Genomic DNA, 22,603 nt, shown 5'->3' with positions numbered 1-22,603 from the left:
TTTTCTTATCTGCTTCCCCCCCGCCCCCTTGGTCTGTTTGAGGCTAGTGCACCTTTCTCCCCAGACTGTTGCATATAGCTTAGGAGGCAATTCTGTCCGTGTGATTTATTTTCTTTCACCTGGGCTTTCTTGTTACAATGTCCTGGTTTTGTTGTTTGTTTGTTCATTCGTCTTTTGAGAAGGGAATAGGAATAAGCACCTCAACACTCCTGTTGGGTTTTTCTCGGTTATCCTCTTTACTGCTATTTAATTTTTTTGTTAAAATGATTAACTAAGGGATTTGTTACAGCCTCATTAAGCAGCTTTTTCTTAGGACTAGCTTTTTGCTATCCTAGGATCCTGAGACAAATCCTAACTATTCCAGCCACCACACTTGTGTGAACACATTTTTTAACTGAACTCTGACTTGGGCCAACAAGGAGTTCGGATCCTCGTCTTTCCCCGCAAACTGTATTTTATGACTTCCAGAAGCACAAACATTCAAAAGCTGTCAATTTCAGAGAAGTTCTTGGCAAGAAGACCTGGTTAAAGCATAAGTAACCAGGGCTATTTACTATGTGCTGGTGATGATATAAGAAGCGTTTGTCAGAAAAATGGATATTCACAAGATGGCTTCATATGCCTTTTTTCCTAGGACAAAATCACTAATAGAGTATATAAAATGTAAACTATTTATTATGGTATATATTTAAGGAGTTCTGAGAGTTTCCTTTTGATGGTAATTCATTTGCTTGCACGTAGAATCTGGATTTAAACAGGACATTTCAATCTCTTGCCTAATTTCATGTGTTCATTTTGTTTGTGTAGGAGAGAGTTTAAGCTGGCGGTAAATTATGTGGGCAGATAATTTATGTTAAAAAAGGGGGAAATTATGTATTTTAGAGGTAACCTACCAGAGACTGTGTCTATATTTACTATTTATGATAACTAAAGTAGACTGAAAGTTCTGAGATTTTGAGTTCTGTTATGTTTCATAATCTCTGCCCTGAAAATATTAGGATTCTCAAATTTGGTGATTCTCTACTCATGCCAGGAAATGTTTAGCATCTTCTGCAGCGTGGTGTATTACCTTTCTTTCGTTGTTGAGGTAATTGACACAAAATTCTTCATGAAACAATTGCACTTGTGTGATGTTCCTATGCCAGTTCACTGGCATCTGCTTTTTCTTGTATCTTTTGTGATATTTCAGTACTCTTCATTGCCTGGGAACAGGGGATCGTGTATTCTGCCTGTGCAAAACTTACGCACAGTGTCATCCAGTATTTAGATCCAGTAGTTATCCCAGTAACTTGAGTAAAAGAACTTCTTTTCCAGAAGAAGTATGATTTTGTTTTTACAGTTCTTTTAAGTTATCAGTGGCAAACTACTTGGCAACTTTAGTGGGAAAAAACACCAGTCATTTTCTTTCAATAAATAAACTCAGTCGATGGTAGGATATTAGGATATTAGTGGAAGTTGCATACTAAAATATTGCACTGTGTTGTCTCTGTTGCTTAAACTTACTGGATATTAAGTATATTTGTTGAGTGGTATGGTTATGTCAGACATTTATTTAATATGTAGGTTGAGTAAAGTTTGCTGATGCCAGTGATTAATTTAGCATAATAAAGTTAAGCTAATTACAATGTCAGGTACCGGGAGGCATATCTTTTGTGTTACAAAATACTATTTGTAATCAGCAGTAAGAGTGACCTAACTATACTATACTGACACAGCTATATGTGTAAAATAGCTTGAATAAAAGAAATCTAAACTACTTAGTTAGGTTTTTGGGCAGTGACTTGATATCTAGCTGGTCATTGCTGAATGGTGCTTTATTAGATTCCAATTGTAAGCAAACGATATTCATGGAAGCATGTGGGAGGAAGTGTGGTGTAAGAATTTGGATTCTTGCTGGTGGAGTTACTGGAATTCTTTACAGATCTGTAATCTGCATTAACTGGTATAGTTTCGTAGTTTCTCCAGTGCTGGGTTTTATAATACAGAACAGAAAATTTAGTTTAGCCTGGGACTAGGCAGTGAACATTGATCATACTGGTTTGGGCAAGTTTTGTAGTTACAGAAATAAGCTGATGTGAAACTGGATGGGTATAATCAGATATCTTCTGAAAGCAACTGAGATGCTTGCAACATGAGGCAGAGCAGCTGTCAAAAATGTTCTTGTGCAAATGTGGTTATCTTTATTTTTGGACTAACCAGCATTTTGTCTTCACAGCAGCTATACTTCTGAATGGAAGTGGCTTGCAGACAGAGCTAGAATTGGCAGCCGTTGGACATGGCTTCAAGCCCAGATTTCAGAACTAGAATACAAAATCCAACAACTAACTGACCTTCACAGGCAGATACGTGCCACCAAGGTATTGTCTGTAAGCTCGTAAATGGGCTTTTCAAATAATCTTTTGACAGTGTTTCTTGTAATATTTATTTATTTATTTGGTTCCTTGTTGTTGTTGTTGTTGTTGTTGTTGTTGTTGTTCGTTTTGTCCTAGAGTTCTTGTATCCGCACAGGATATTGCATGCAAAGGTTAATGAGAAAGACATCAGGAGCTAAAAAGTATTGTACCCTAGAGGCACCAGTACAGGACTGGGAGATGGGAACTCTTACCTTTCTACTGTGATAGTTAGTGGCTTTGTTAGTGACTTTCAGGGGCCCAGCACAAGGTACTGCATTTATCACACTAGTTTTTCCCCTCTGCAGAAGAGGCAAGATTTGGTTTCCAGGTGGGGTGGTTGGTTATTCATTTTTGTGTTGTGGGGTTTCAGGGTGGGTTTTTTGTTATTTACAGTGGATGTTTATTCTGAGGATTACCTAGTTAATGTTTGTACAGCACTTTGAACAGGTCAAGGATTAATTATTACTAAAATTCCAATGTGTGTAACTCATGTACTAGTTTTTGTAAATCGAACTGGCTAGACAGTGGGAAAGTCACATTCCTAAAACATTAATAATCTATGTATCAATTTAATGGCTTCCCCAGGTCATTCTCATGTGCAAGAAGCCAAAACCTGTGATAATTCTGGTGGTGCGATAGTGAGTGGTTTAGAGGAGGGCTCTTTGACTCTGTTGATGAGTCTCCTGTAGGTTGTCTGATCTATGCTGGGGCCAGATAAGCACAGATGGAGAGGAGCCGGAAGATGCTTTAGACTTTATGTGGCTGAACATGAGACTTACAGGGAGTTTAAAAGGAGAGGTAAATCACCCCAGAGGGCACTTCCCTCTGAACACATAAAGAAAAATTATTCCCTCTTCTCCTTTTGCCCTCAAAGCCCTGCCTTGCATATCCAACTTTGTCTCTCATGCTCACAACTTTTCCCCGCTCAGGTTTTCCTTTAAAAAATAACTGGAGAGCCTTTATTTGGGGTCTGTCCTGCCTCCTGTGCCCACAGGAGTGAAAGGAGATTTTGGTGAAGGGTGAGAATGCTCGTATTTTAGTGTTGCCCTAAATACCAGGTGCATGCACACTATTACACCCAAAAGCTATCAGCCTTTAGGGTGGCATAGGTCTCATGAGCAGCAGAAGACAGAGAAATAAATAACAGAGAAATGAGAGAAAGAACATTCTTTTAGCCATGCATTTTCTTCGCATTAGGTGGTATGTTGGCTTGGAGCCTAGTCATCTTCCTGGTGGAGATCTTTAGTGACATTCCTTTTTGCAAACTTCATGCCCCTTTTACCAGCTGTGATATTCAGTATTTGGCATTGTGTCCCATAGCGAAGGTAGACATGTATTTTCTTCAGCTGTGATTTTTTTGTATACGTGTTTGTAGTACACCAATGCAGCAGCTATGGAAGGACATGTGGGCTGATAGAAGAGCCCTTTGTTTTCATTTAGTGGCTGCAAAGTAGTTACACAATATCATTAGAATTTGTATGCTGTGTTTAATGGTTTCAGAGCGCTTTTCGTGTGTTTTGAGTGGAAAAAAGTGTGATTCATAGCCAGTGAACAATGATTTCAAGCATAAGGCCGTTCCACTAACACCATAACACAATTGGAAGGGAGATGGTTAACTTGTGGGCAGTTTCCTGGCCTACTGCATGGTCTTCTGCATCTCTATGCACACAGAAGTAGCAGCTCTCGATCTTGGAGAGTTCTTCCATTAAAAAAAATATATATCTACAAAACAAAACAATTCCATATGGGGGTGTGGGAGGAGGAGGGAGCTCGTTGCCAAAACCTACTGGCTGTCGCCCATTTAACTTATAATTCCTACATAGTCAGTATTAGTCCTCTAATTCTTTACTCTTCCTCTTGTCTTCTGTGCCTATTCCATCTCTCCCTGTTAATACAGTCTGTCAGTTTTCTTCTTCCTTTTCTGCCTTTGTCTTTCTGTGCTTGGTCAACAGGATTCTGCAACTTAAAAAAAAATAAAAATCCAGTAGAAGCAGGGGGAGGGGGTCATCCCCCTCATTTCACCACTTTTTCTGTGTGTCTTCCTATTCCTCTGACTTCAGAAGTTGTGTTTTAGGCTTTTGTGAGTTATTTTTTTTTGTTGTCTCTGTGGTCTTGACCTATGATTCTTTTACTGAAAAGATCTAAAGATTCTAAATTCTAGAAGAGTCTAAAGCTGTTGAGCCAGCTTGTCCTCCTCTTGTGGCATATAAAACTTAGATCTGTACTTGAATTTCCTTGAATGTACTGCCTACTTTGTAACTGCTGTTGGTCTACAGAATGTGGTATGATGCTGTGTGGATTCGTTTCCATCTGCTGTAAATGGAAAAGCATGAATGATGGGCTACCACCTGATAAGGAATGTGGAAAATCAGCATTGACTTGATGGAAATTCAAAATCTCTGTGCCCCTTTTGGGCACTAAAGCAAGCTTCCAAGCACCTACATTTGTTTCTAGATAATATCTTTGTTCTCAGCTTTGAATTTATAACTCAAACAGGGGAATAAGTTAGAGACACAATGCAAACAGGACAATTTCATGTTTTATCTTAGTCTCCCCTTTGAAGTCTCTTTGAGACTTGCTTTCATGTTTTAGGGCAAGTTGCTGCTGAGGCAGGAGTCAAGGTGTGAGTAAACTACAGGATTCTTAATTTTCCACAGCCATAACCTAGGTGAAGTCTGTCTTGCTTGAAGAAATAATATAGGGGCTCCTTGTGTTCCCATGATGACAATCTTCCTTGGTTTTAGTGGAATATTGTTACCAGAAAGAAAAAATTGAGGCAGTGTTATTGAATGGTCCCATTCTTTCAATATCTGCTTGATATTTGAGTAACAGTCAGCACTTAAAAGCAAGTAGGTTCTTTCCCTTTCTGTTTGGAAAAAGCCTGCAGAGGTTTGATAGCCTTTTCTGAGTATTAAATTTATTTGCTCAAGACAATGAGAAATTATGGGACTATTTGAGGAACTGGTTTTGACTGTTACAAAGTTATTTTTGCTTATTATTTTGTTTAACGTTTTAAGTTGTTAAAACAAGTCAACTGAGATGTTACCTAGGATTGTATTTGACACTCACTTTTCCAATCTGTGGCGTGAAAAACACAATGCGGGTATTCTTTTCCTAGTTCTTTATTAAACTGTTTATTAAACTGTTATTTCCCTACCATATAAAGATATATTTCTCTTATTAGGTGGTATTCTAGAGAATAGAGCACATCTGATACCACGTTTGTGCAGATTGTCTTGAAAAGCAATGAGATTACTAGAATATTTAGGATGGTTACCTCTGTAGTTGTGAAACTCTAAAAATGCTCACCTTAAAAAAATCAATTATTAAATTGTAAAAGGCTTTTGTTTTGATTTGTATACATCTCTGCTACATAAAAAACTAGCAACCTTGATGTTTTGCTTAGAACATGGATAGGAATAAGAAAAACAGCACTTTAAAATGCCTCTGAAAAATTTATTGGCTGCAAAGACTATAACCAGCTTCAAATCAAAGGGTGGTTGTTTCTTACAGAAAAACCTTTTCTTAAATCAGCAGGGAAATGATCATAGAGTTGCTCTAATAAGTATGAATTTCTGATTTGAATTTTGGCACAGATGTTTAAGCAGTGGTATAACACTGGAGTGGTTGGTGTTATAAGGAGTAGCATAAATGGTGCAGCTTTTCGTTAATGAAAATACCTACTATTTCTATATTTTAGCTGTTACGTGTATTTAAAATCCAGTTAAGTGCTCCAAACAGTTACTGGGAGGATTTAAGGGGGATGTGCCAGGTTCAACTGCCCCTTAAAAATGATTTAGGAGGGTTAATCCGTTGTCAACCAACTGTGTTCAATTGCTGTTGTCTAGGGGATGGTGATCTTAGAAGAATTCCCATTTCCAAAAGACATTTTGAAGAAGCAAATACAATTGACAGACCAAGAAGCTTTATTAAACGCCACAGGGAATTCGCAAGCTGCCATTGAGAGACAGGATTCTTTGCCGGAGCATGACTTTGAAATGTCACCCAGCAGTCCTACCCTGCTTTTACGAAACATAGAAAAACAGGTAAAGTAAAATAAGAACTCAATGGTCAATGGAGCCAAATGATTTACTTCAGAAATAGGGCAGGTTCCATGGTGATGACTTCCAAAAAGGAAGATATTTCGCAGTCCCGAGAGTGGGTGCTGATGAATTGAATGGCTTAAATAACTACATTGTACACCAGGTTTACAAATTAACCTTTTATTTCTGACGTGTCTGTGTTACCGCTCTGTTTCCATCAAAGCGGCCACATAACAACTTCTAATAGCTATCCACAAACCTGCCTCTCCTTTATAGTTAGGTTCAATATAGAGTTGCCACAGATTGTTTCAGGAAATACTAAGGTGAGATGAAAGAGTACAGCTGAAGATGGAGGTATGTTGCACTTGAAACAAACAAAAAAAAAAGCCCCAGCAAAATATAATTGTCAGTCTGCCTTTTTCAAGTGTTGTAGGACTCCAGTTCAGAGCTGAGGAATTCCAGGTACTTAACAGGCATAGGGTAGGCATAGCTGTGAGCAGAGTTTCAGTTCATGGTGTTCAAAACAGTCATTTCCAAGGTTAATTCCAGGAAATATGATATAGACTCCAGCAGGGCTTTCTTTTGCTAGAAAGTACATAAAGAATGTCGTAGGATCACATTGCTGTAGGAGATACAGGAAATTTGTTTTCACAATGAATTTATGCAGTTAGCATAAAGCAAACCTGACAAAGCCAGTATGGTGCATTAATATGTTGCTCTGCTGCTGTACATGAATTCTTGGTCATGTACGTGTTTTTTAAATGGGGTAAAAGTAGCTTTAGGTACTAATGCCTGTTCCTGAATCTCTGTGCCAATTTTTCTTATTTGATAGTCATACTTTCCTGTTCTTAAAATGCTTCCCCTGTTTGATAGATCTTATCCACAACAGACAGGAGTGAGGAAGCAGTAAAACAGGAAATTTATATGTGCAGTGCTGGCAATTGCACAAGGTAAACCGAAGAGCATTTTTAGAATGTGGTGAATGTCCCCTCTTTAAGTGATTACTTGGAGAACTAAACACGCTTTTCAGTAAGACATTTGACAATTAAAGTAGTAGGAGTGTGTTTCCGGGTCCCTAAGCAGCTGCAGACAAGAGTTCCAAGAACCTTGATGATCTGAAAATTACTTGGAAGTAAAGGTAATCTATGAGATCTGTTAAATGAGGAACACATCAGATTTCTTCCCTTGACATCACAAAAAGCTTAGGGGTTTGATTTGCTTTTTGACTGTCAGTTCTGTAAATCCACCTTAACTCTGAAGGTCTGAGTTTCTTCTTGTTCAGTGTCAGGAGTAGCAATGCTGTAGGCTGAAGTACATTCACAGATATTCCCACAGAATTCTTCAGTCCTATGCCAAAGTATTTATTTGTTAAAAATAATTTTACTTGTGAACAAAAAAAATATCATAAAGAATACAGACTGACTGAGCCTGGCAATTTTTACTAGTACTGTTTTCAAGTCCTTTTCACAGCTATGCAACATTTGAAAAGCATCTATGTTTTTCCTTGTGTTTCGGAAGTCTGCCATTGTTTTGGTGCTTTTATATTCAGTAGAGACTTTGCTCCTTACAGATTGAATTCTGTTAAGATTTTTAAATCAATCTTTAAATATTTTACCTGCATCTTGTTTACTTTGTCCAGACCTTTTGTAATTGACTTGCTATTTCTGTGCTTTAATATCCATGCCCGAATATTTTATTCTGACATGAAATTTTTACCCAACTGCATCACTTAAACATGAACAGAAAAGACATGAATTGCAAAAAAATTAAATTTTTTTTTTTTTCTGCCTCTTTCTGCATAAATGGTAGTCCCTCAAAATGTAAAGAGAACTTACTGGGTAACCTTTTGCAATTCTTGTTTTAAACAGTCTTAGTTCCGAATGAAAATCCTACAAAATAATGTAAAAGTTTTTTTTTAAAAAAGTATGCCATTTCAGATATATTTAATTTCTGTTTAATGTGCAGAACACAGTTTCCTCTAAGAAAGCTACATTTATTGTCAGAATAGCCTTTAAGGTTTGACATTTAAAACAAAAAAATCATTGTGAAATGTTATCTGGAGTGAGTCCACAATTCATTGCTTTATAAGGAGTAATTCTTAGTCTTAACAAATTAGCTTAGCATTTGTTTTGGGGCAGTTCGAAAAGTCCAGGTTTTGGTGGGGTGGGGCTTCTTGTTGTTCTTTTTGAGGATACCAGAAGATTTTAGCCATTCTGTCTGTAGTTACAATAGTCCTCTTGTAGTTACACTTGCTTTTATAAAAACACCTTTGTCAAATTACAGTGAGCAAAGTAGAGGATTCTTTTAACAAGAAAAATACTTGGAGTGAACAAAATGTACAATGAGTAGACAGCAGACTTTTTTTTTTATCCCTGTTGAAATGCTTGTTGAATGGCCAGTTAGCAGCTCTGGGCTGCAGCTGTTATAACATCAGCTGTAAAGTGTTCTGGTTTCTTTTGCCTTTTTAAAAACCTTCAGTTAAAATACTAAGATCACTAATGTGTTTTGTGTCCTTCGTACTCAAATGTATAAACAATGTCCTTGGCTGATTGTTCAGGGTTGTGTTAGTTTTTTGTTGGGTTTGGTTGGGGGTTTTTTGTATAGTTGAACATAATAATTGTGAAAGAAAAAACATGCCACGCTTTATTATTCACAAGAAGAAACTAAATATGATTATTCCATGATGTATGCGACTGGAATCCTAAGTAGGAAAACAGCAAAATCCCAGGACCTTTGATCTGTTGAGTCTGGATAAAAGTCTGACTATCTTTTTTTTTTTTTTTTTTTTTAATTTTTATTTTTCCAGAGTGCACAACTGAGTGAAATCATCAGCAGCCTAATTGCTCCACTCAATCTGTCTCCAGCTTCTTCATCTCTTGCATCCAAGACCTGTAGACACAGACAGCTGGTCAATGGCATCTCCTTCAGGTAGGTGACAGTATGGTAGTGTTTTATTCGAGAATAACAATACTAAAGTAATGTAAATGGAACTGATAATCATTATAGTAGTAAATCAGAAAAAGATAGCTGCTTTCTGCAAGCTTGAAGAGAAGTAAAGTCTTACTTGTAAGGTTGAAAGTAGCAGGGTTTTGCTTTGTTCTTAAAGACAAAAGTATGCACTCACAGCATTTAAGTACCGGGAAGATGAATATATCTGTGAAGTAGTGAAAGGATGCAGTAAGTAGCATGCTACGTCTGATTATTTCAGACTTAATGCATTCTGTCATCACGAGTGCAACTTTATTTCTGGAACAGTGATGAACTAGACTTTACTAGATTAGTAGAATACATAAGCGATGTCACCTGTGCCTCAGCGTGGGTCAGCATCAGGTTTTTTTGTGGCAGCTTCATTAATTTTAAGCACATCAGTCTTCAACACAAGGCCAAATTTATCTTTGCCAGGTACTTTTTCAGGAATTTGGAGATAATATTTTTCCATTTGTGGTCTTTTGTTCTGGATACATATGCCTTCCAGGATGACTGTAGCAGCTCAAAATTAATATTTGAGAAAAATGTTTCTCAGTACTACTCCATACTTCTTAGTAATTCTGTCTTTTATTCAAAGATTTAAAAATACAGTACAGGCTGTAATCAGTATTAGTCTCAAACCAGCATTAAGGTAATTGACTACAGTCCTGTCTTACAAAAGACTTAGGTATGTAGGATATTTCTTCTGAGATACTGGTAATGTGATTTTTGAGGATGGAGGGTTTACTGTTATTCATAGGTCTTAATTAAGATCAGGTGGATGAAGAAAGTGTTCCCTACTAGAGCTGGGGGCTTTATGGCAGTGTCTGCAGCAGAACGTAATTCCCTGGCTCCCGACTCCATGAAGAGCTGGCCATGCCGTCTGTTTCAGCAGCTTTGCCGCAGAGGCTGTAGCCTCCCACAAAGAGATTATAATGAGCAGCTTGGATGGGCAGCTTCTTTAACTGCCGTCTGTTCCAAAGCGATTGTGTGACTGTGCCCTAAATTTAAGGATGAAGGGGTCCTGTCACGTAGCATTCATGCTCCTGATGTATCAGTTGTTCACAGATAATATAGGGGAAAATCAGAAGATTCCTCTGAGTTTTGGAATAAAAGTAGCCCTGAAATAGGAGTTACTAATAGAGATGGGTATGTGGAAGAAGAGAGTAATTTAGGCTGTTAGAAGACTGTGTCTTGAATCTCTGACTTTTCCAGGAAACAGACAAGGAAGGGTTCCTGCTTTTAAAAATGTTTTTAGGAATGTATGAAGTTGACTTCATGATCTAATGATGTAACTTCAAGCCACTTGTGTTCTGATTTATCTGGCACTGTCCAAAATCAGTCTTTTTTCCATTTTATGAGTGACACAGTTGTTTGCTCACAGACCACTCTCTCTAAGGCTGCTTCTTTTCTACTCATGACATATGAATGAGTTGATTTTCTCAGTGCTGTAACTCTAAACTGTAGTTGGTGAGTTAGGTGTTGGAAGGAAATCTGAGAGACTTGAGAGCTTTCTAGACATTATCTTAAAAATCAGTTAAATAATTTTTCACTTGTGAAGTGTTTTGAAATCTCAAAATAAATTCTGTCATTAAAGATGGTAATTAAGCATGATACAGAGTGGTTATGAGAATTCTGCAAGGAAGTTCACTACCTCCTACTAGTTTTTTTGAGTGTGTTTTCAGTTTTTTGTGGTATTTTGTTGTTGTAGTAGTAGTTTTCTGTGCAATTAATTGAGACAGTTACGTACTACAGTTAACTTAATTTCTTGGCTGCTTCTCCCCTCACTTTTTCTAGAGCTCACTCTGTACGAAGTACTTCAGAAAGTAGAATCAAAATCAAATGGAAAGTAAGGTGATTTTTTGTATTTGAAGAGAAAAAAAAAAAAGAGGGTGATAGTGATTTTTACTTAAGTAAATTCTTGAAATGAGTTGTAGGCTCCCGATGGGAAAGATATAATAGTCCATGTTTAAAGTAGGTCTAAGCATGAGATGCTTTGAGGTTGGTAATCATGGGGTTGCAGTATGGTTGGTTACTTGGGCTATTCCCAGTGGAAGTGGTGGTGCATGTATGGTTCCTGGTTGATTAAATGTGGGTAACCTTGAATTGCCATTTGTCAAGGTCTAATTTTATTAGTGGCTTCCTTTTCTATGTAGCTTTTCTTTGCTCAGTTGAATCTAGATGCCAAGATTAGCCAGATGCATTATATGAAGGTAAATGTTCATAGAAGCAGTTCCTTAAGCTAGTGATAACCACTTTCTTATGAGGGGGGAGAAATGAAAAAGTTCCTTACTTCAGTACAAATAGTGCCTGTCTGATGGCTGGCTGTGCATCTGGGTGTCCGTGAGTAAGGTCTCTGCTCTTTAGCTAGGCTATAGAGCAAGAACGGCCAACCTATGAGCTTTGAAAGGAGTGTTTCAGCAAATTAATGAATTTTACATCTGGCAATGGTTCATTTTGCTCTTCTGTAGAATCACATTCTGAAAACTGCCCAAACTAAGATCAAATAAATGGATAACTCGGACCTTGACTGGGAAGCCTATTTACACAAGTGGCAGGGAAACCATTCTGCTGTGTACTGGAGCTCCAAGCCACAGAGCTGAGATCTCTGCTTCATCTGAAAATGGAGCCATGCGTTCCTGCAAGGCACAGAAGGGTAAATAGAGCAGCTGGCAGAGACTGAGGAGATTATCAAAGACCTGGGCAGACCATCAGAACTAAGGCAGGAATCCCAGAAGTTGAGGAGCCGGGCTGAGGAGCTTTTTGTTCTAATTTACCTGTCCAATTTGTCTTTCATGCAAGACGGAGGTATGTGGAAGTCTAAGAGTTGGGCTTGCCACCATCTGACTTCAAGGCGGATAATGACAGAGAAAATGTTTTTGAGAATTTGGAGAAAGTATTTGAGAAAATCTTTTGCATGGACTTTAAGCAGTGTATTTCTTTCTTAAGCCTTAAAAATGCAGCATTAGTGTTAAGGATGTCATGCTTCAGTATTTGGGGCTTTTTCTTGGCACTTACTAATACTTTAAATACTTTGTACCATCCCTCTTTTAATTAGGACATTTTTTTCCTTGGCTCTGTGTTGCTTGTTAGGATTGCTCTGATATGTCAGAAGGACAGTTCAAATTCAAGCCTGTAAAGCCTTATTACCACACCAGCACAGCATGGGATGGTGTTTAATCACACTTTCATAACAAGCGCTTCTATCTAATAAAAATACACTGTTAGAAGAATACTGCTTGTCAAAAAAGATTGATAAATGGCCTCGTAATAAATTAATTTTCATGTTTTATTGTGTTATAACTTTACTAATAAGACTGTGACATGCCAGATAAATAATTTGTGCTGATAGATGGCCTGTTATGAACAGAGGCCAAAATATCTCTTATACTTGCACTTCTCAGGCAGTTTAGAGTTACAATCAAAGTCTTCAGTATTGTAAAAGTAAAGGCACACTTGAGTGCTTTTTGCAGCAAGCCTTCAGCTTTGCAGGCAGATGTTGCTACAGCAACAAAATCAGGATACCAATGCTTCCCATTGAGTCGTTCCCACCCAAATGGGAGGGTGTTTTGAACTCTTACCTTGTTGCGTTTCCCGTTCTGGTGAGCAGACAGACTCTAGATTGGTTGTTACACAGATACGTATAGAGTTTTCTACTGCTCTTGGCCCTGTGTTGTCACCTAACTTTTTATGATTGCATACTGTATTACTAAGGATGTGAATACAGCAAGTGTGCGTGTAGGTGAGGTATTGAGGGATGATGCTGTAACACTGAGGGAGATTTGAAAGGATAGACTTGGGGAAATGCAGGTAAGAGTGAGATCTGACGTTAAAATGGAGCTTTCCACGCGTTCATGTAGAGGCCTCCATCGAGGCTGGAGCCGAGCTTGCATTCTTCCAAACCATCTGGGTCTAACCAGCTTCTAGGTCTTAAAGACAGACAAACAGGCTAGGCTTTCCCTCCTCCTCAAGAGCTTCCCCCAGGCTGGGCTTGGGCTCTATTGGAGAGCTCTATTGACATGTCAATGGAAGTGAAGTTTAAGGGCCTTGTGTTGGTTAAACTAAGTGTGCAGAGTTCCTAATTTTGATACAAATGCTTCACACTGAGTTGCAACCCCTATGCTGAATGGACACTGGTTTGTAAAGATTTACTTAAGTTCTTGAGGAAAACTAGAAGATCTCAAGTATTAGAGCAGGGCTCTACGTCTCTTTTATTGTTAGCATGACTGCGTCTTGAATGGAATGTACGTTTGTAGGAAAATGTTAATTTGTAACTAAAACTCCTAGATGTTAGAAGTGTTAGAGAGTTCTTGAATTGGGGAAAACCAAAACCCATTATATGCTCAAGGGCGTAACTTCATTTTGACATTTGTTTCTGTGAGCAGAAAGTTGAACAAGAACGATAAGCTTCCTTTCGTGACCTAACATAGAATTAATCAACAACCAAACAAAGCCAAATACACGATTTCCTGAAACAGTCAGCTAAAACATTTCAGTGTTTATAAAATACTCTTAGAATTAGATAGCTAATGCTAATCAGCATATTAAATCTTGGCTCGTGCACATGGACCATATTTAACTTTATGTATTTCCTCCCCCCATTAATCGTGAAATTGCAGAGCTTCAGACAACAGAGAGGTATCTTCGAGCAGGTGGTTGCTTGATCATCAGCACATCAAGAAAAGAAGAAGAGACAGGACAAGACTAAGATCTCTCTCTGTGGCTAATGTGAGCACATCTGCCCGAACAAGGCCACTTCATAGTTTCCAGAAGAGGAAACTCTACAGAATGCACGGTGCCTGTTACTGGAATCAGCAGGTAGGCCCTCGCCTCTCTCTTCAGGAGACAAAACTGAGTCCAGCTGCTAGAGTCTGCATGTGTCTTGTCTGGTATGTCAGAAGAATAGTGCATGCTGGGCTGGTTATTTGTTATATTCAGGGAGCATAGAATATATGTGGCAGGAGTACTAGATGTGTCAGCAGGAGCTCAGAGTTAATGAGTTAAACATAAAAATTAAAGATTGCTCAGAATCCTGCTTATCAAATCAGTTTCTTGCATGGCTATCTCTAAAGCCTTTGTACAGTCCGAGAGACAACTGGAGAGCTGACTTGGGAGGCTTGATTGCTGAGGAAACATGCTACAGTGCAAATCAGCTGCCTGCTTGTTTTCAGATTATTTGTTTAAGCTACAAGAAAGTTTACACAGCTGGTGGTACATTATTTTCTAGGAAATTTAATTGCAATATCTTAATCTTGTTTCCGTTTTTGCTGTTCCTGATTAGTTATATTGCCTTTTTCATGACACTTTATGAATGCTTTAAAACTCTTAAAATTTTCCGCATTACAAAGGAATTAATATTTTAAAATGGGGAAAAAAAACATTGTCTGCTGTGCAGGGTAAGGCATATCTGTTCACGTCTGATATTAATAGCATATTGCTGGTAAGAATATATAATGAGTTTAGCTGTGGTGTTTAAAGCAGCAGTCTAATTTGGGAGCAGAGACAGTATGAAATCATTCTTTAGAGCAGTGTTAATCCCAAACGGTTTTAATTTCTTGATTTTACTTTGCCTGTTAAAATTATTGAGAGAAATCTCCATGTCTCCTCAGCTAACCGGCTAGGATTTAGTAAGTGTACCAGTGGTCTGAGAAGAAATATCCTCTGCAAGGATATTCTCTGTGTGTGCTGATTCAGCATCCTCTGCAAAACTGCAGAAGTGTCCTAGTTTTAGCAAGATATTTTATTGAAAAACTGTCCAGTTTCTTATTAGCTTGACTTCCCTGCTTCCTGGCAGTGGGGCTTAAAGACTTGGCAGGCTGCCTGGAGGGTTTGACAGGGGGGGATGGGGGTGGAGGGTTAGAGTTTGAGAGCTCTACCTCCTAGACACGTAGGCTTTTCATCTTCCTTGCATTAACTGAGGAGACTGTTGTTGACTTGGACTTCCTTGTTTCCCATTCAGTCCCATTCATGTCCCGTTAAAGAGGTTGGAGGCTTTGCTCCCTGACTGATACCTCCAATACCACAAGTGGTTCTTGCAGCTGTGGAGATTGCTCCTCAGCAAGAGACCCCAGGACTTCCCCTTCCTTCTGCTTAAACATGAGGGGTTTCCACTCCAGATGCAACTTTCAAACAACAGGCTCTTCTGAAAGCCTGCGTCTTGTAGGCTTAAGTATCTCATATTTCTACAAGAGCTGCCTATGTCTCCATCTTCTGAAAACTAGGCCAGAGTTAGTGCAGTTCACAGAATAACAGTAGAAGCTTGTGAACAAAAACTTTGTTTCTGCAGCCCGGCAGCAGGAGTTCAAAGCAGAGTTTTATGTTTTTATCTTCAACCACCAATAGAGCTAGGCTGCTTTGCATGCTCAGTAGTTTACCCTGACTTGTAGGATTGTAGACTGCAATCAAAAAGTGCATTTTTAAGGTACTAATTAAGGCTTCAAATATTGGAGCTGGTGCGACTGCGTGTCTGCTCCATGCTATTGACACTTCTAGTGTTGGGTTACCATATACTAGCCCAGCTCCAGTGTCTCTGTACCGAAAGTGCAGAGATGGTCCAAAGACAGTGTGGTAAAACCCCCCGAAGGGAATGCTCTCCATGCTTACTGCAGCTCTCGGCTCAAAACCTGTGTTTAGACTCTGCTTTCTAATGTCCCCTCCATGAGGAAGTTAACCGAGAGGCAGTGTGGAGAACTGCGTCATGGGCTACAGATAGATTCTGCTCGTGTTCCTGGAGAGAATAAGGGGTGGTGGCAGCAATCAAGCTGTCAGCTTCAGACTTCGTACAAGTGCCAAACTCAATTACAGTTTTAAAAATTAAGGTAAAGCAGTGAACAAAGCCTCTTACACAGTGTTGGTTAAAAACAGAGTATCAGGGATCCTGCTGGGGAGATAAGTGATAAAATTGGACTGGACATTTCCAGCACATTCTGACTATCAAACCTAAATGGGTATCGAGTCTTTGAATTAAGAGCCATCATTAGTGTATAGTTTCATTCAAGAAATCTTAGTCTAAGAGGCCCTGTCATTTTCTTAGTGCTGCACTTGCTACACTTGGTTACCCAGCTGTTGATGAGATTGCTCAGCTTGTAATGGAAGAACACTGACTATCAGCCCGGGCTGACTGCTAGATTAGGCAGATGTCTAAGGGTAAGGATGCAAAATGGGGAATGGCCTCTGGGACTGATACTGAGTTTTCTTTGAAAATGCATTTATATTCCCAGTAGTAATCCAGCAAATTTCCTCTGGCCTTTCATAGAAAAAGGAATTGCTTCTTAGCAGCAAGGAAAATAGTTGGATTTTTAATGTAATATTAATGTGTCATCTCTAGCAAGTGCTTCTCCCATATTTCTTCAAGTTTTACATATTTATATAGCCCCTGGTACCATGGTCTGTGAGGACCCCTATTTCTTTAAGATCATTGGCCTGAGAGCAAGCTGGAGCTAGGGAAAACTTGCTGCCACCTCCCTGAAGCAGATGTGGAGTTAACAGAGACCAGCTTGCCAAAGTCTGAGGAGAAGACTGAATCTTCTGAACATCGCAGCTCCTGCGCCAGCTTCCTCGCGGTGCCTGGTTCAAACAGCCGGTGAGCGAGCGCCTGGCAGTGCTGATAGCTGATGCTGCTCTGCAGAGTAGTCTGAGCAAGACGACTGAAGAATTCTGACCAGAAAAATCACAGCAAAATGCAGACTTCCCACTTGTAGGAGATTAAGAAATGCTGGGATAGCTTTAAGGAATTTGGGTTTTTTGGGATGACTGGTGCGTTGAATGGCATTTAGAGTGTTGTCCTTCACATCTATTTGGATTTGTTTGGGAAGCTTCCTTCCCCCCCCCCCCCCAACATCCATGTTAGGAAAAGCAAAGTATGAAACTGTGAACTGCTATCCCATCTGTCAGTTCATAAGGTCACTGGGAAGACAGCCACATTTTTTTCTCTTATCTGCTGCCATGCCACATACATTTACAATGCTGTCAAAAGTTTGAGTATTTAGTGACCTAGTAGCCTCCCAGTGCCTGTTGTCCTCTACTTTGCTGTATGTCTTTTCTGAAGAGGACTACACCTTCCCCTGCTCTAGTATTTAAATAATGCTTACACAGAGTAAAAGAAAACATAGAAATCTATGAAACTCTAGAAGACCTGCCAGATCTACAAGATAGTTAGACTGCAGTGAGAATAAATAAAACCGGATGCAGGGTGATGGTTTATCTGTCACCATACAGTATCCTCAGGAACCTGAAACATCCTTTGGGGCCAAATCCTCTTGTCCCCTAATTCAGAATGACTAAGTACCACAGATGATCTATGAGTCATCTTTTGGCCATGGAATCTGGTTTGTACCTTTCTTCTTTCATTATCTAAATAGCTTGGTAAGAGCTTGGGCCATTTCTTGGTTGTGAGTCAGTGCACAAGCCACTAAGAATAATCCACATGCACAGTAAACCCTGGGATTGCAGTCTGTGCTTCAGTCTAGAGGACATGATGGTAGTGGTGCATTTCTTCAGTGTGATTTTTGAACGAGGATTAAAATTTACGTGCAGGATGGCACAAAGGAGTAAACTGCAGGCATGGTCTAGTAGGAGGACACGTGCTTGCAGGCAGGGGTTGGAAGTCTGAAAGTGCTTCGTTCAAAATGCTGGATCTGCCACTCATTTGCGTTCTTACAGCTGGCCAGTCAAACCACCCTTGGGTCATTGTCTCCTCCTATAAAATGCATGTAGTGTAGTTTTAACACTAAGAAAGGTGGCCAAGAGTATCAAGACATTAAAACCAAGAAAGTCTGTAAGTAGTAGATCAGTGTCAGGACTTGAAGACATGAGCTCCAACTGAATCATTTCCCAGTGGTTGTTGCATTTATAACTGCTTCCCCCTCACCCAGATTCTCCAAAGTCTAATGCCTGGGTGCTTCTGCAAATGCTTTTCCTATAGTGAGGACATAGAGTATCTCCGTCTCTGGCTATTTTTTGCCTAAACTTGAAGGAACTGAATTATCTGTGAGATACCAAAAGTTCTGTTAGGTTCGTTTAAAAGCAGACAAGTGTTGTTACCAGTCAGAAACTCTCAGAGAGATCTTTGCTTAGCTAACATGCCCTGATGTTTTCTTTTCTAGTATTTTATCTGTGTGGCTTTCTGCAGGGTTTTTTTAATAACAAGGAATTTGTTTTGCCGGTACACTTTGTTAGTTTCTCATTTAACATCCTGACGAATGACATTAGTTCCACTTTCGTTTTTTCAAGTTGTTCTTCACCAAGAGATGTCATTGAGCCTAGATAGTGTTTTAATCTATGAAAACTTTATACAGCTATCAATAAAGGTAAGAGCAGTGAGTTCTGAGTACTATCAATTTTGGTCCTATCCATTTCTTTGCTGGGTTGTAGAGCACGGTGGGTTTTTTTAATCTGAAAATTCTCACTGTATTTGTATTTCCCACCTGCTGGAGGAAGAGTTGGGTTTGTGGACTGAGGCACGTGAAGAAAACCAGAATTCAAATTTGCAGAGGTGCCAACACCCTGAAAGCTGAATTGAGGTGCAAAAGTTTACATTTTAGATACCACAAGCAAACAGTTGGTATAATGTTGCCAGCTCTTGCAGTTGAGTATTGCCACATTTTTTCTCTTTAGTCTCAAACAGGAGTTAAGTGAGAGCAGAAGAATATCTGCTTTTGTTTAGTGGTTTAAAAAAAAAAAAGAAGGAAAAAAAAATGTGAGTGCTTCTCCAGAAGAGAAGGCTCTGAAACAGACAGGAAAAAAGTATTTAAATTCTAGGGTTTGGGTTTCTTATTTTAATCTAGTTCTCATGCCGGTTCTGTGATTTTTGGACCAGATGATCCTTGAGGTCCCTTCCAACCTCATATTCAATGATTCTGTGATTTTTGTGTCCTGCTGAGTTCCCAGTGCATGCTTAGGGCCAATGATACTTTTTGTATTTGCCACTTGATAAATACATACAGGCCTTTCACCAAGTCTTGTTACTTATCAGTTTTTAGGGAAGATTGTATATATAAGTATATATGTATATATACTTATACAATTTGCATTATATCCAGCGTGCAGAGCCTAGCAGTACTTGCTAAATATCTGCTGTCTGCAAGTGGTCTGTAGCTAGCAGGAAAGGAGAGTAAGGGACAGGTAGAAGGTTGTGTGTGCAAACAAGGTGCTTAATCATAATATTGCCTATAATGTGCAAGTTGTACTCTGCCAGGTGAAATGTTTGTCTGGGGACGAATATTTTAGCACCTGCTTCCTACAATACAATCCCATTTCCTCTACCATATTATCCTGTGTTGTGGTTTATTTGCATTTAAGGAGATACAGGTGAATTCTTTGTGGCTGTTACCAACTACTGTTTTCTTTAGCTCCCTTGGTCTGTATGTTTAAAGAAGCAGCACTGTTTACAGCAGTAACTATCAATCATATTATTCAGTAGCCAGCTAGAAGTTTTGCCTTTCACACAGTGGAGTAGTCATTTCCCCATAGTTGCGTTGGAAGGAATCTACTGGTTGTCATCCCCCTCCTTTGTATCCCTAGATATTGGCTCTGCCACCTGCTTCTGCATAGTTTACTGGCATTGCTGACTTTTAAAAAGCCATGAATACGGGGAATGTTGTTGTGTTGCCAAGTCTGCTGCAAACTGGTTTCAAGAAGAGTATGCATCCTGCTTCAGTGAACATGGTGTAGTACCTCCGTGGATATGTCAGTCTCCTGGTCTGGGGAGGAGAATCCTGTGGTTATGGTTTACCAATCTTGCAAGTGAAAATAATAGTTGATAAAATTACTATTTTAACACTGGAAGTTAAAAAAGAAGGTTTTCTATTAGTTAAAATCAACAAAATCTGATTGGGAAAAAAAGAAATACTCCTACACATTTAGCTATTCTGAATGTGTGACAAGACTGTTGTCTACTGGGGAGGAAGGAAAGGAGAACACCTTTAGCTTTGTGATACTGTGATACTGCCAGTGGAACTAAATCCATCCTTTGTGAGGTTCATGGCAAGCCAGTCAGGCTGCGAATTCTTTTTCCCAGAATGAAAAACCTGGTGTGCTTTTCAGAGTCCTGCATCTTTAGCTTATTATGACATTTCTGTAGTGTTTTACTGATCACATCTACTCTTAATTTCTACATGACATTTTTGAAAAGATATCCCTGTGGATTAACATGTCTTTCCTGCTTTTGGTTTAACTGGTCAAACATTAAGAACTAACCTTGATTTTTTTCAATTGATTTGCTAGTTGAACAAAAGGTCTTTGTTTCAGGATGTTGAGGACAGCATACACTTCCCACAGAGCAGGTGAAAGTCCATCCCATTGGTTTATAACAGGATTAAAGAAACTAAACTCTCCTTATGAGAGGTGGGTGGTCTCTGAGAACGGTAGAAGCTACCGCTCCTTTTGTGACACTGACCAAAAATCTGAACTTGAGACGAGCCAGATGCTGAGTAAGTTGTCGTTGGTGTTCTATGAAAGTCTCAGTTCTGTTCCTGGAAAAACTGGTCTCTGCCACAGGATCTGCCACTTTATCCTTATCGACAGCTTCAGAGAGGCCAGAGGCAGACAAATTTGTTGACATCCCAGAGCAGCTTGATTCGCTGTTCCTGACCTGTGTATAGATTTCAGGCAAGTGCGTGGGAAAGTTCTGTCTGTTTGACATATATAGAAACTGCATCTGGAAGAAAGAGTCTGTCGTGGAGTAGGTGTCATCAGCACCATCTGTTACACACCTTCCCATGTAGGGATGTCTTAGATGCTTTGCCCACCTTCTCCCCCACTACCTGTTGATAAGAGAGAAGGTCTTTGGGGTTTCACATGAACCTGTCACTATCCATGTATTGTATGTTTCCCAAAAGCACTCTGCAGTGAAGTCCTGCATCGGGTGCCCCTGATGTTTAGCTTGTGAAATAAGACATTTCATTTAACTGTGTTCTGGCAGAGGGACATAGCTCTCTCAGAGCAGATCATTGTGTGCAGAAGAGGGAGGCCGCAGAGAAGCGGGCTGGCCTTTAAGGCCGATGCTAAAGCAAAGAAGGAAGCAGATAACGTGGTGCTCTGTTGATTTGAGCTGTACCTAGAGCTTCTGGAGAATTAAAAGTTAGCAGTGTGTTTGGTGTTCAAAGACAAGTCATCAGCCACCCACATGGTGGTTCTCTTGGATCCCATAATTAAATCTCTGCAATTTAGTTGGCTACTCATTTAACAGTTTTTAGTATTGAGGGAGATAGCCCTTCTCTGATATTGCTGAAAAGTTCTGAGAGTGCGTGTGTGTGTAGGGAGAATAAATGCTTCTTCCTTGCCTTTTTTGGCTTACAAGAGTAATCAGAAGCAGACCTGACAGGTATTCAGCAGAGTGTATTTGAGCTAACTTAATTAACTTACACCAATGTGTATGAATCCAGTAATTGAACTGTGGCTCTCTGTACTGTTACACTTAGGCATGTTTCCAAAAATGGTAGGAGTTTTAGTGATCAGTAGCTGAAACCATGAAATGAGTATTCACTTCAGAATTTTTAACTGGGAGCACAAAACATTTTTCTTTTCAATTATGGCACGCTTCATAGACTCAAACTTTTTTCTCTGCAGAAGGATGGTTGGCCGGTAATGTTCAGCCTTCTGACCCTTCTAGAAGAGGCGTGAGCCACTCGTCCTTTGTCTAGTGCATCAGTTTATCAGAAGAAAATACAAGAATTGTTTTGAATATCAGACTAAATTGCTCACTATGTTTTCTGTGACCCTGTAAAACAGTACTAAGGGAAAAAAAATTCCGAGATTAAAATTCATAATACTCTAGAAAATTACATTCTGTTGGTGACACCATTCCTTACGAAGTTTAAAACAGAACGGCTATTTTAGATAAAGATTTAAAGCTTGCACACTTCTGATTTCCTCTTAAATTCAGTGTGTTTTCTTTTCCTTAATAGAATCAATTTAATGTAATGTTATTCTTCATATCTACTTGAGCTCAGGAAGCATGAGGTTTTGTATTTCAGCAATGAGGAAAAATGTTTCAGGAGATGTACGAGGTGTAATATAGCAGGGGAAAAATGGATAAGAGTTCAGTAATCTCTTGCTTTCTGAAGGGTTGGCATTGTGGTCAGGCTCGCTGTAGAGGCCTGTCTTCTAAAAGCTGCATGCCATGGGTTTCATGAAACCACTTGTCAGTGCTGTGGCTGAATGGATATATTTGTGGGGCTTTTTCCAGTTGGGTTTTGGTAG

At 39.3% G+C, this 22,603-nt stretch overlaps 1 protein-coding gene across 9 annotated transcripts in view; it reads left to right on the top strand.

Moving 5' to 3' along the window:
• Positions 1-22,603, top strand: part of KANSL1L (KAT8 regulatory NSL complex subunit 1 like) — a 66,830-nt gene that overhangs the window by 21,407 nt on the left and 22,820 nt on the right. For 7 of the 9 annotated variants that reach the window (XR_012623869.1, XM_074829716.1, XM_074829712.1 and 4 more), the window contains 4 exons: positions 2,216-2,357; positions 6,242-6,439; positions 9,243-9,364; positions 14,023-14,221. Coding sequence is in view for 8 of the 9 variants with exons in the window: in XM_074829716.1 (XP_074685817.1) it covers positions 2,216-2,357; positions 6,242-6,439; positions 9,243-9,364; positions 14,023-14,221 (661 nt within the window). In the remaining variant the exon portion in view is untranslated. The remainder of the gene's footprint in view (positions 1-2,215; positions 2,358-6,241; positions 6,440-9,242; positions 9,365-14,022; positions 14,222-22,603) is intronic. The other 2 variants (XM_074829709.1, XM_074829713.1) reach the window with 2 other exon arrangements.

The sequence above is a fragment of the Strix aluco genome, chromosome 6 (assembly GCF_031877795.1).
Source record: "Strix aluco isolate bStrAlu1 chromosome 6, bStrAlu1.hap1, whole genome shotgun sequence".
Lineage (NCBI taxonomy): Eukaryota > Metazoa > Chordata > Aves > Strigiformes > Strigidae > Strix > Strix aluco.
Note: the sequence above shows the minus strand (reverse complement) of the source record. Positions and strands in the feature narration are given on the sequence as shown.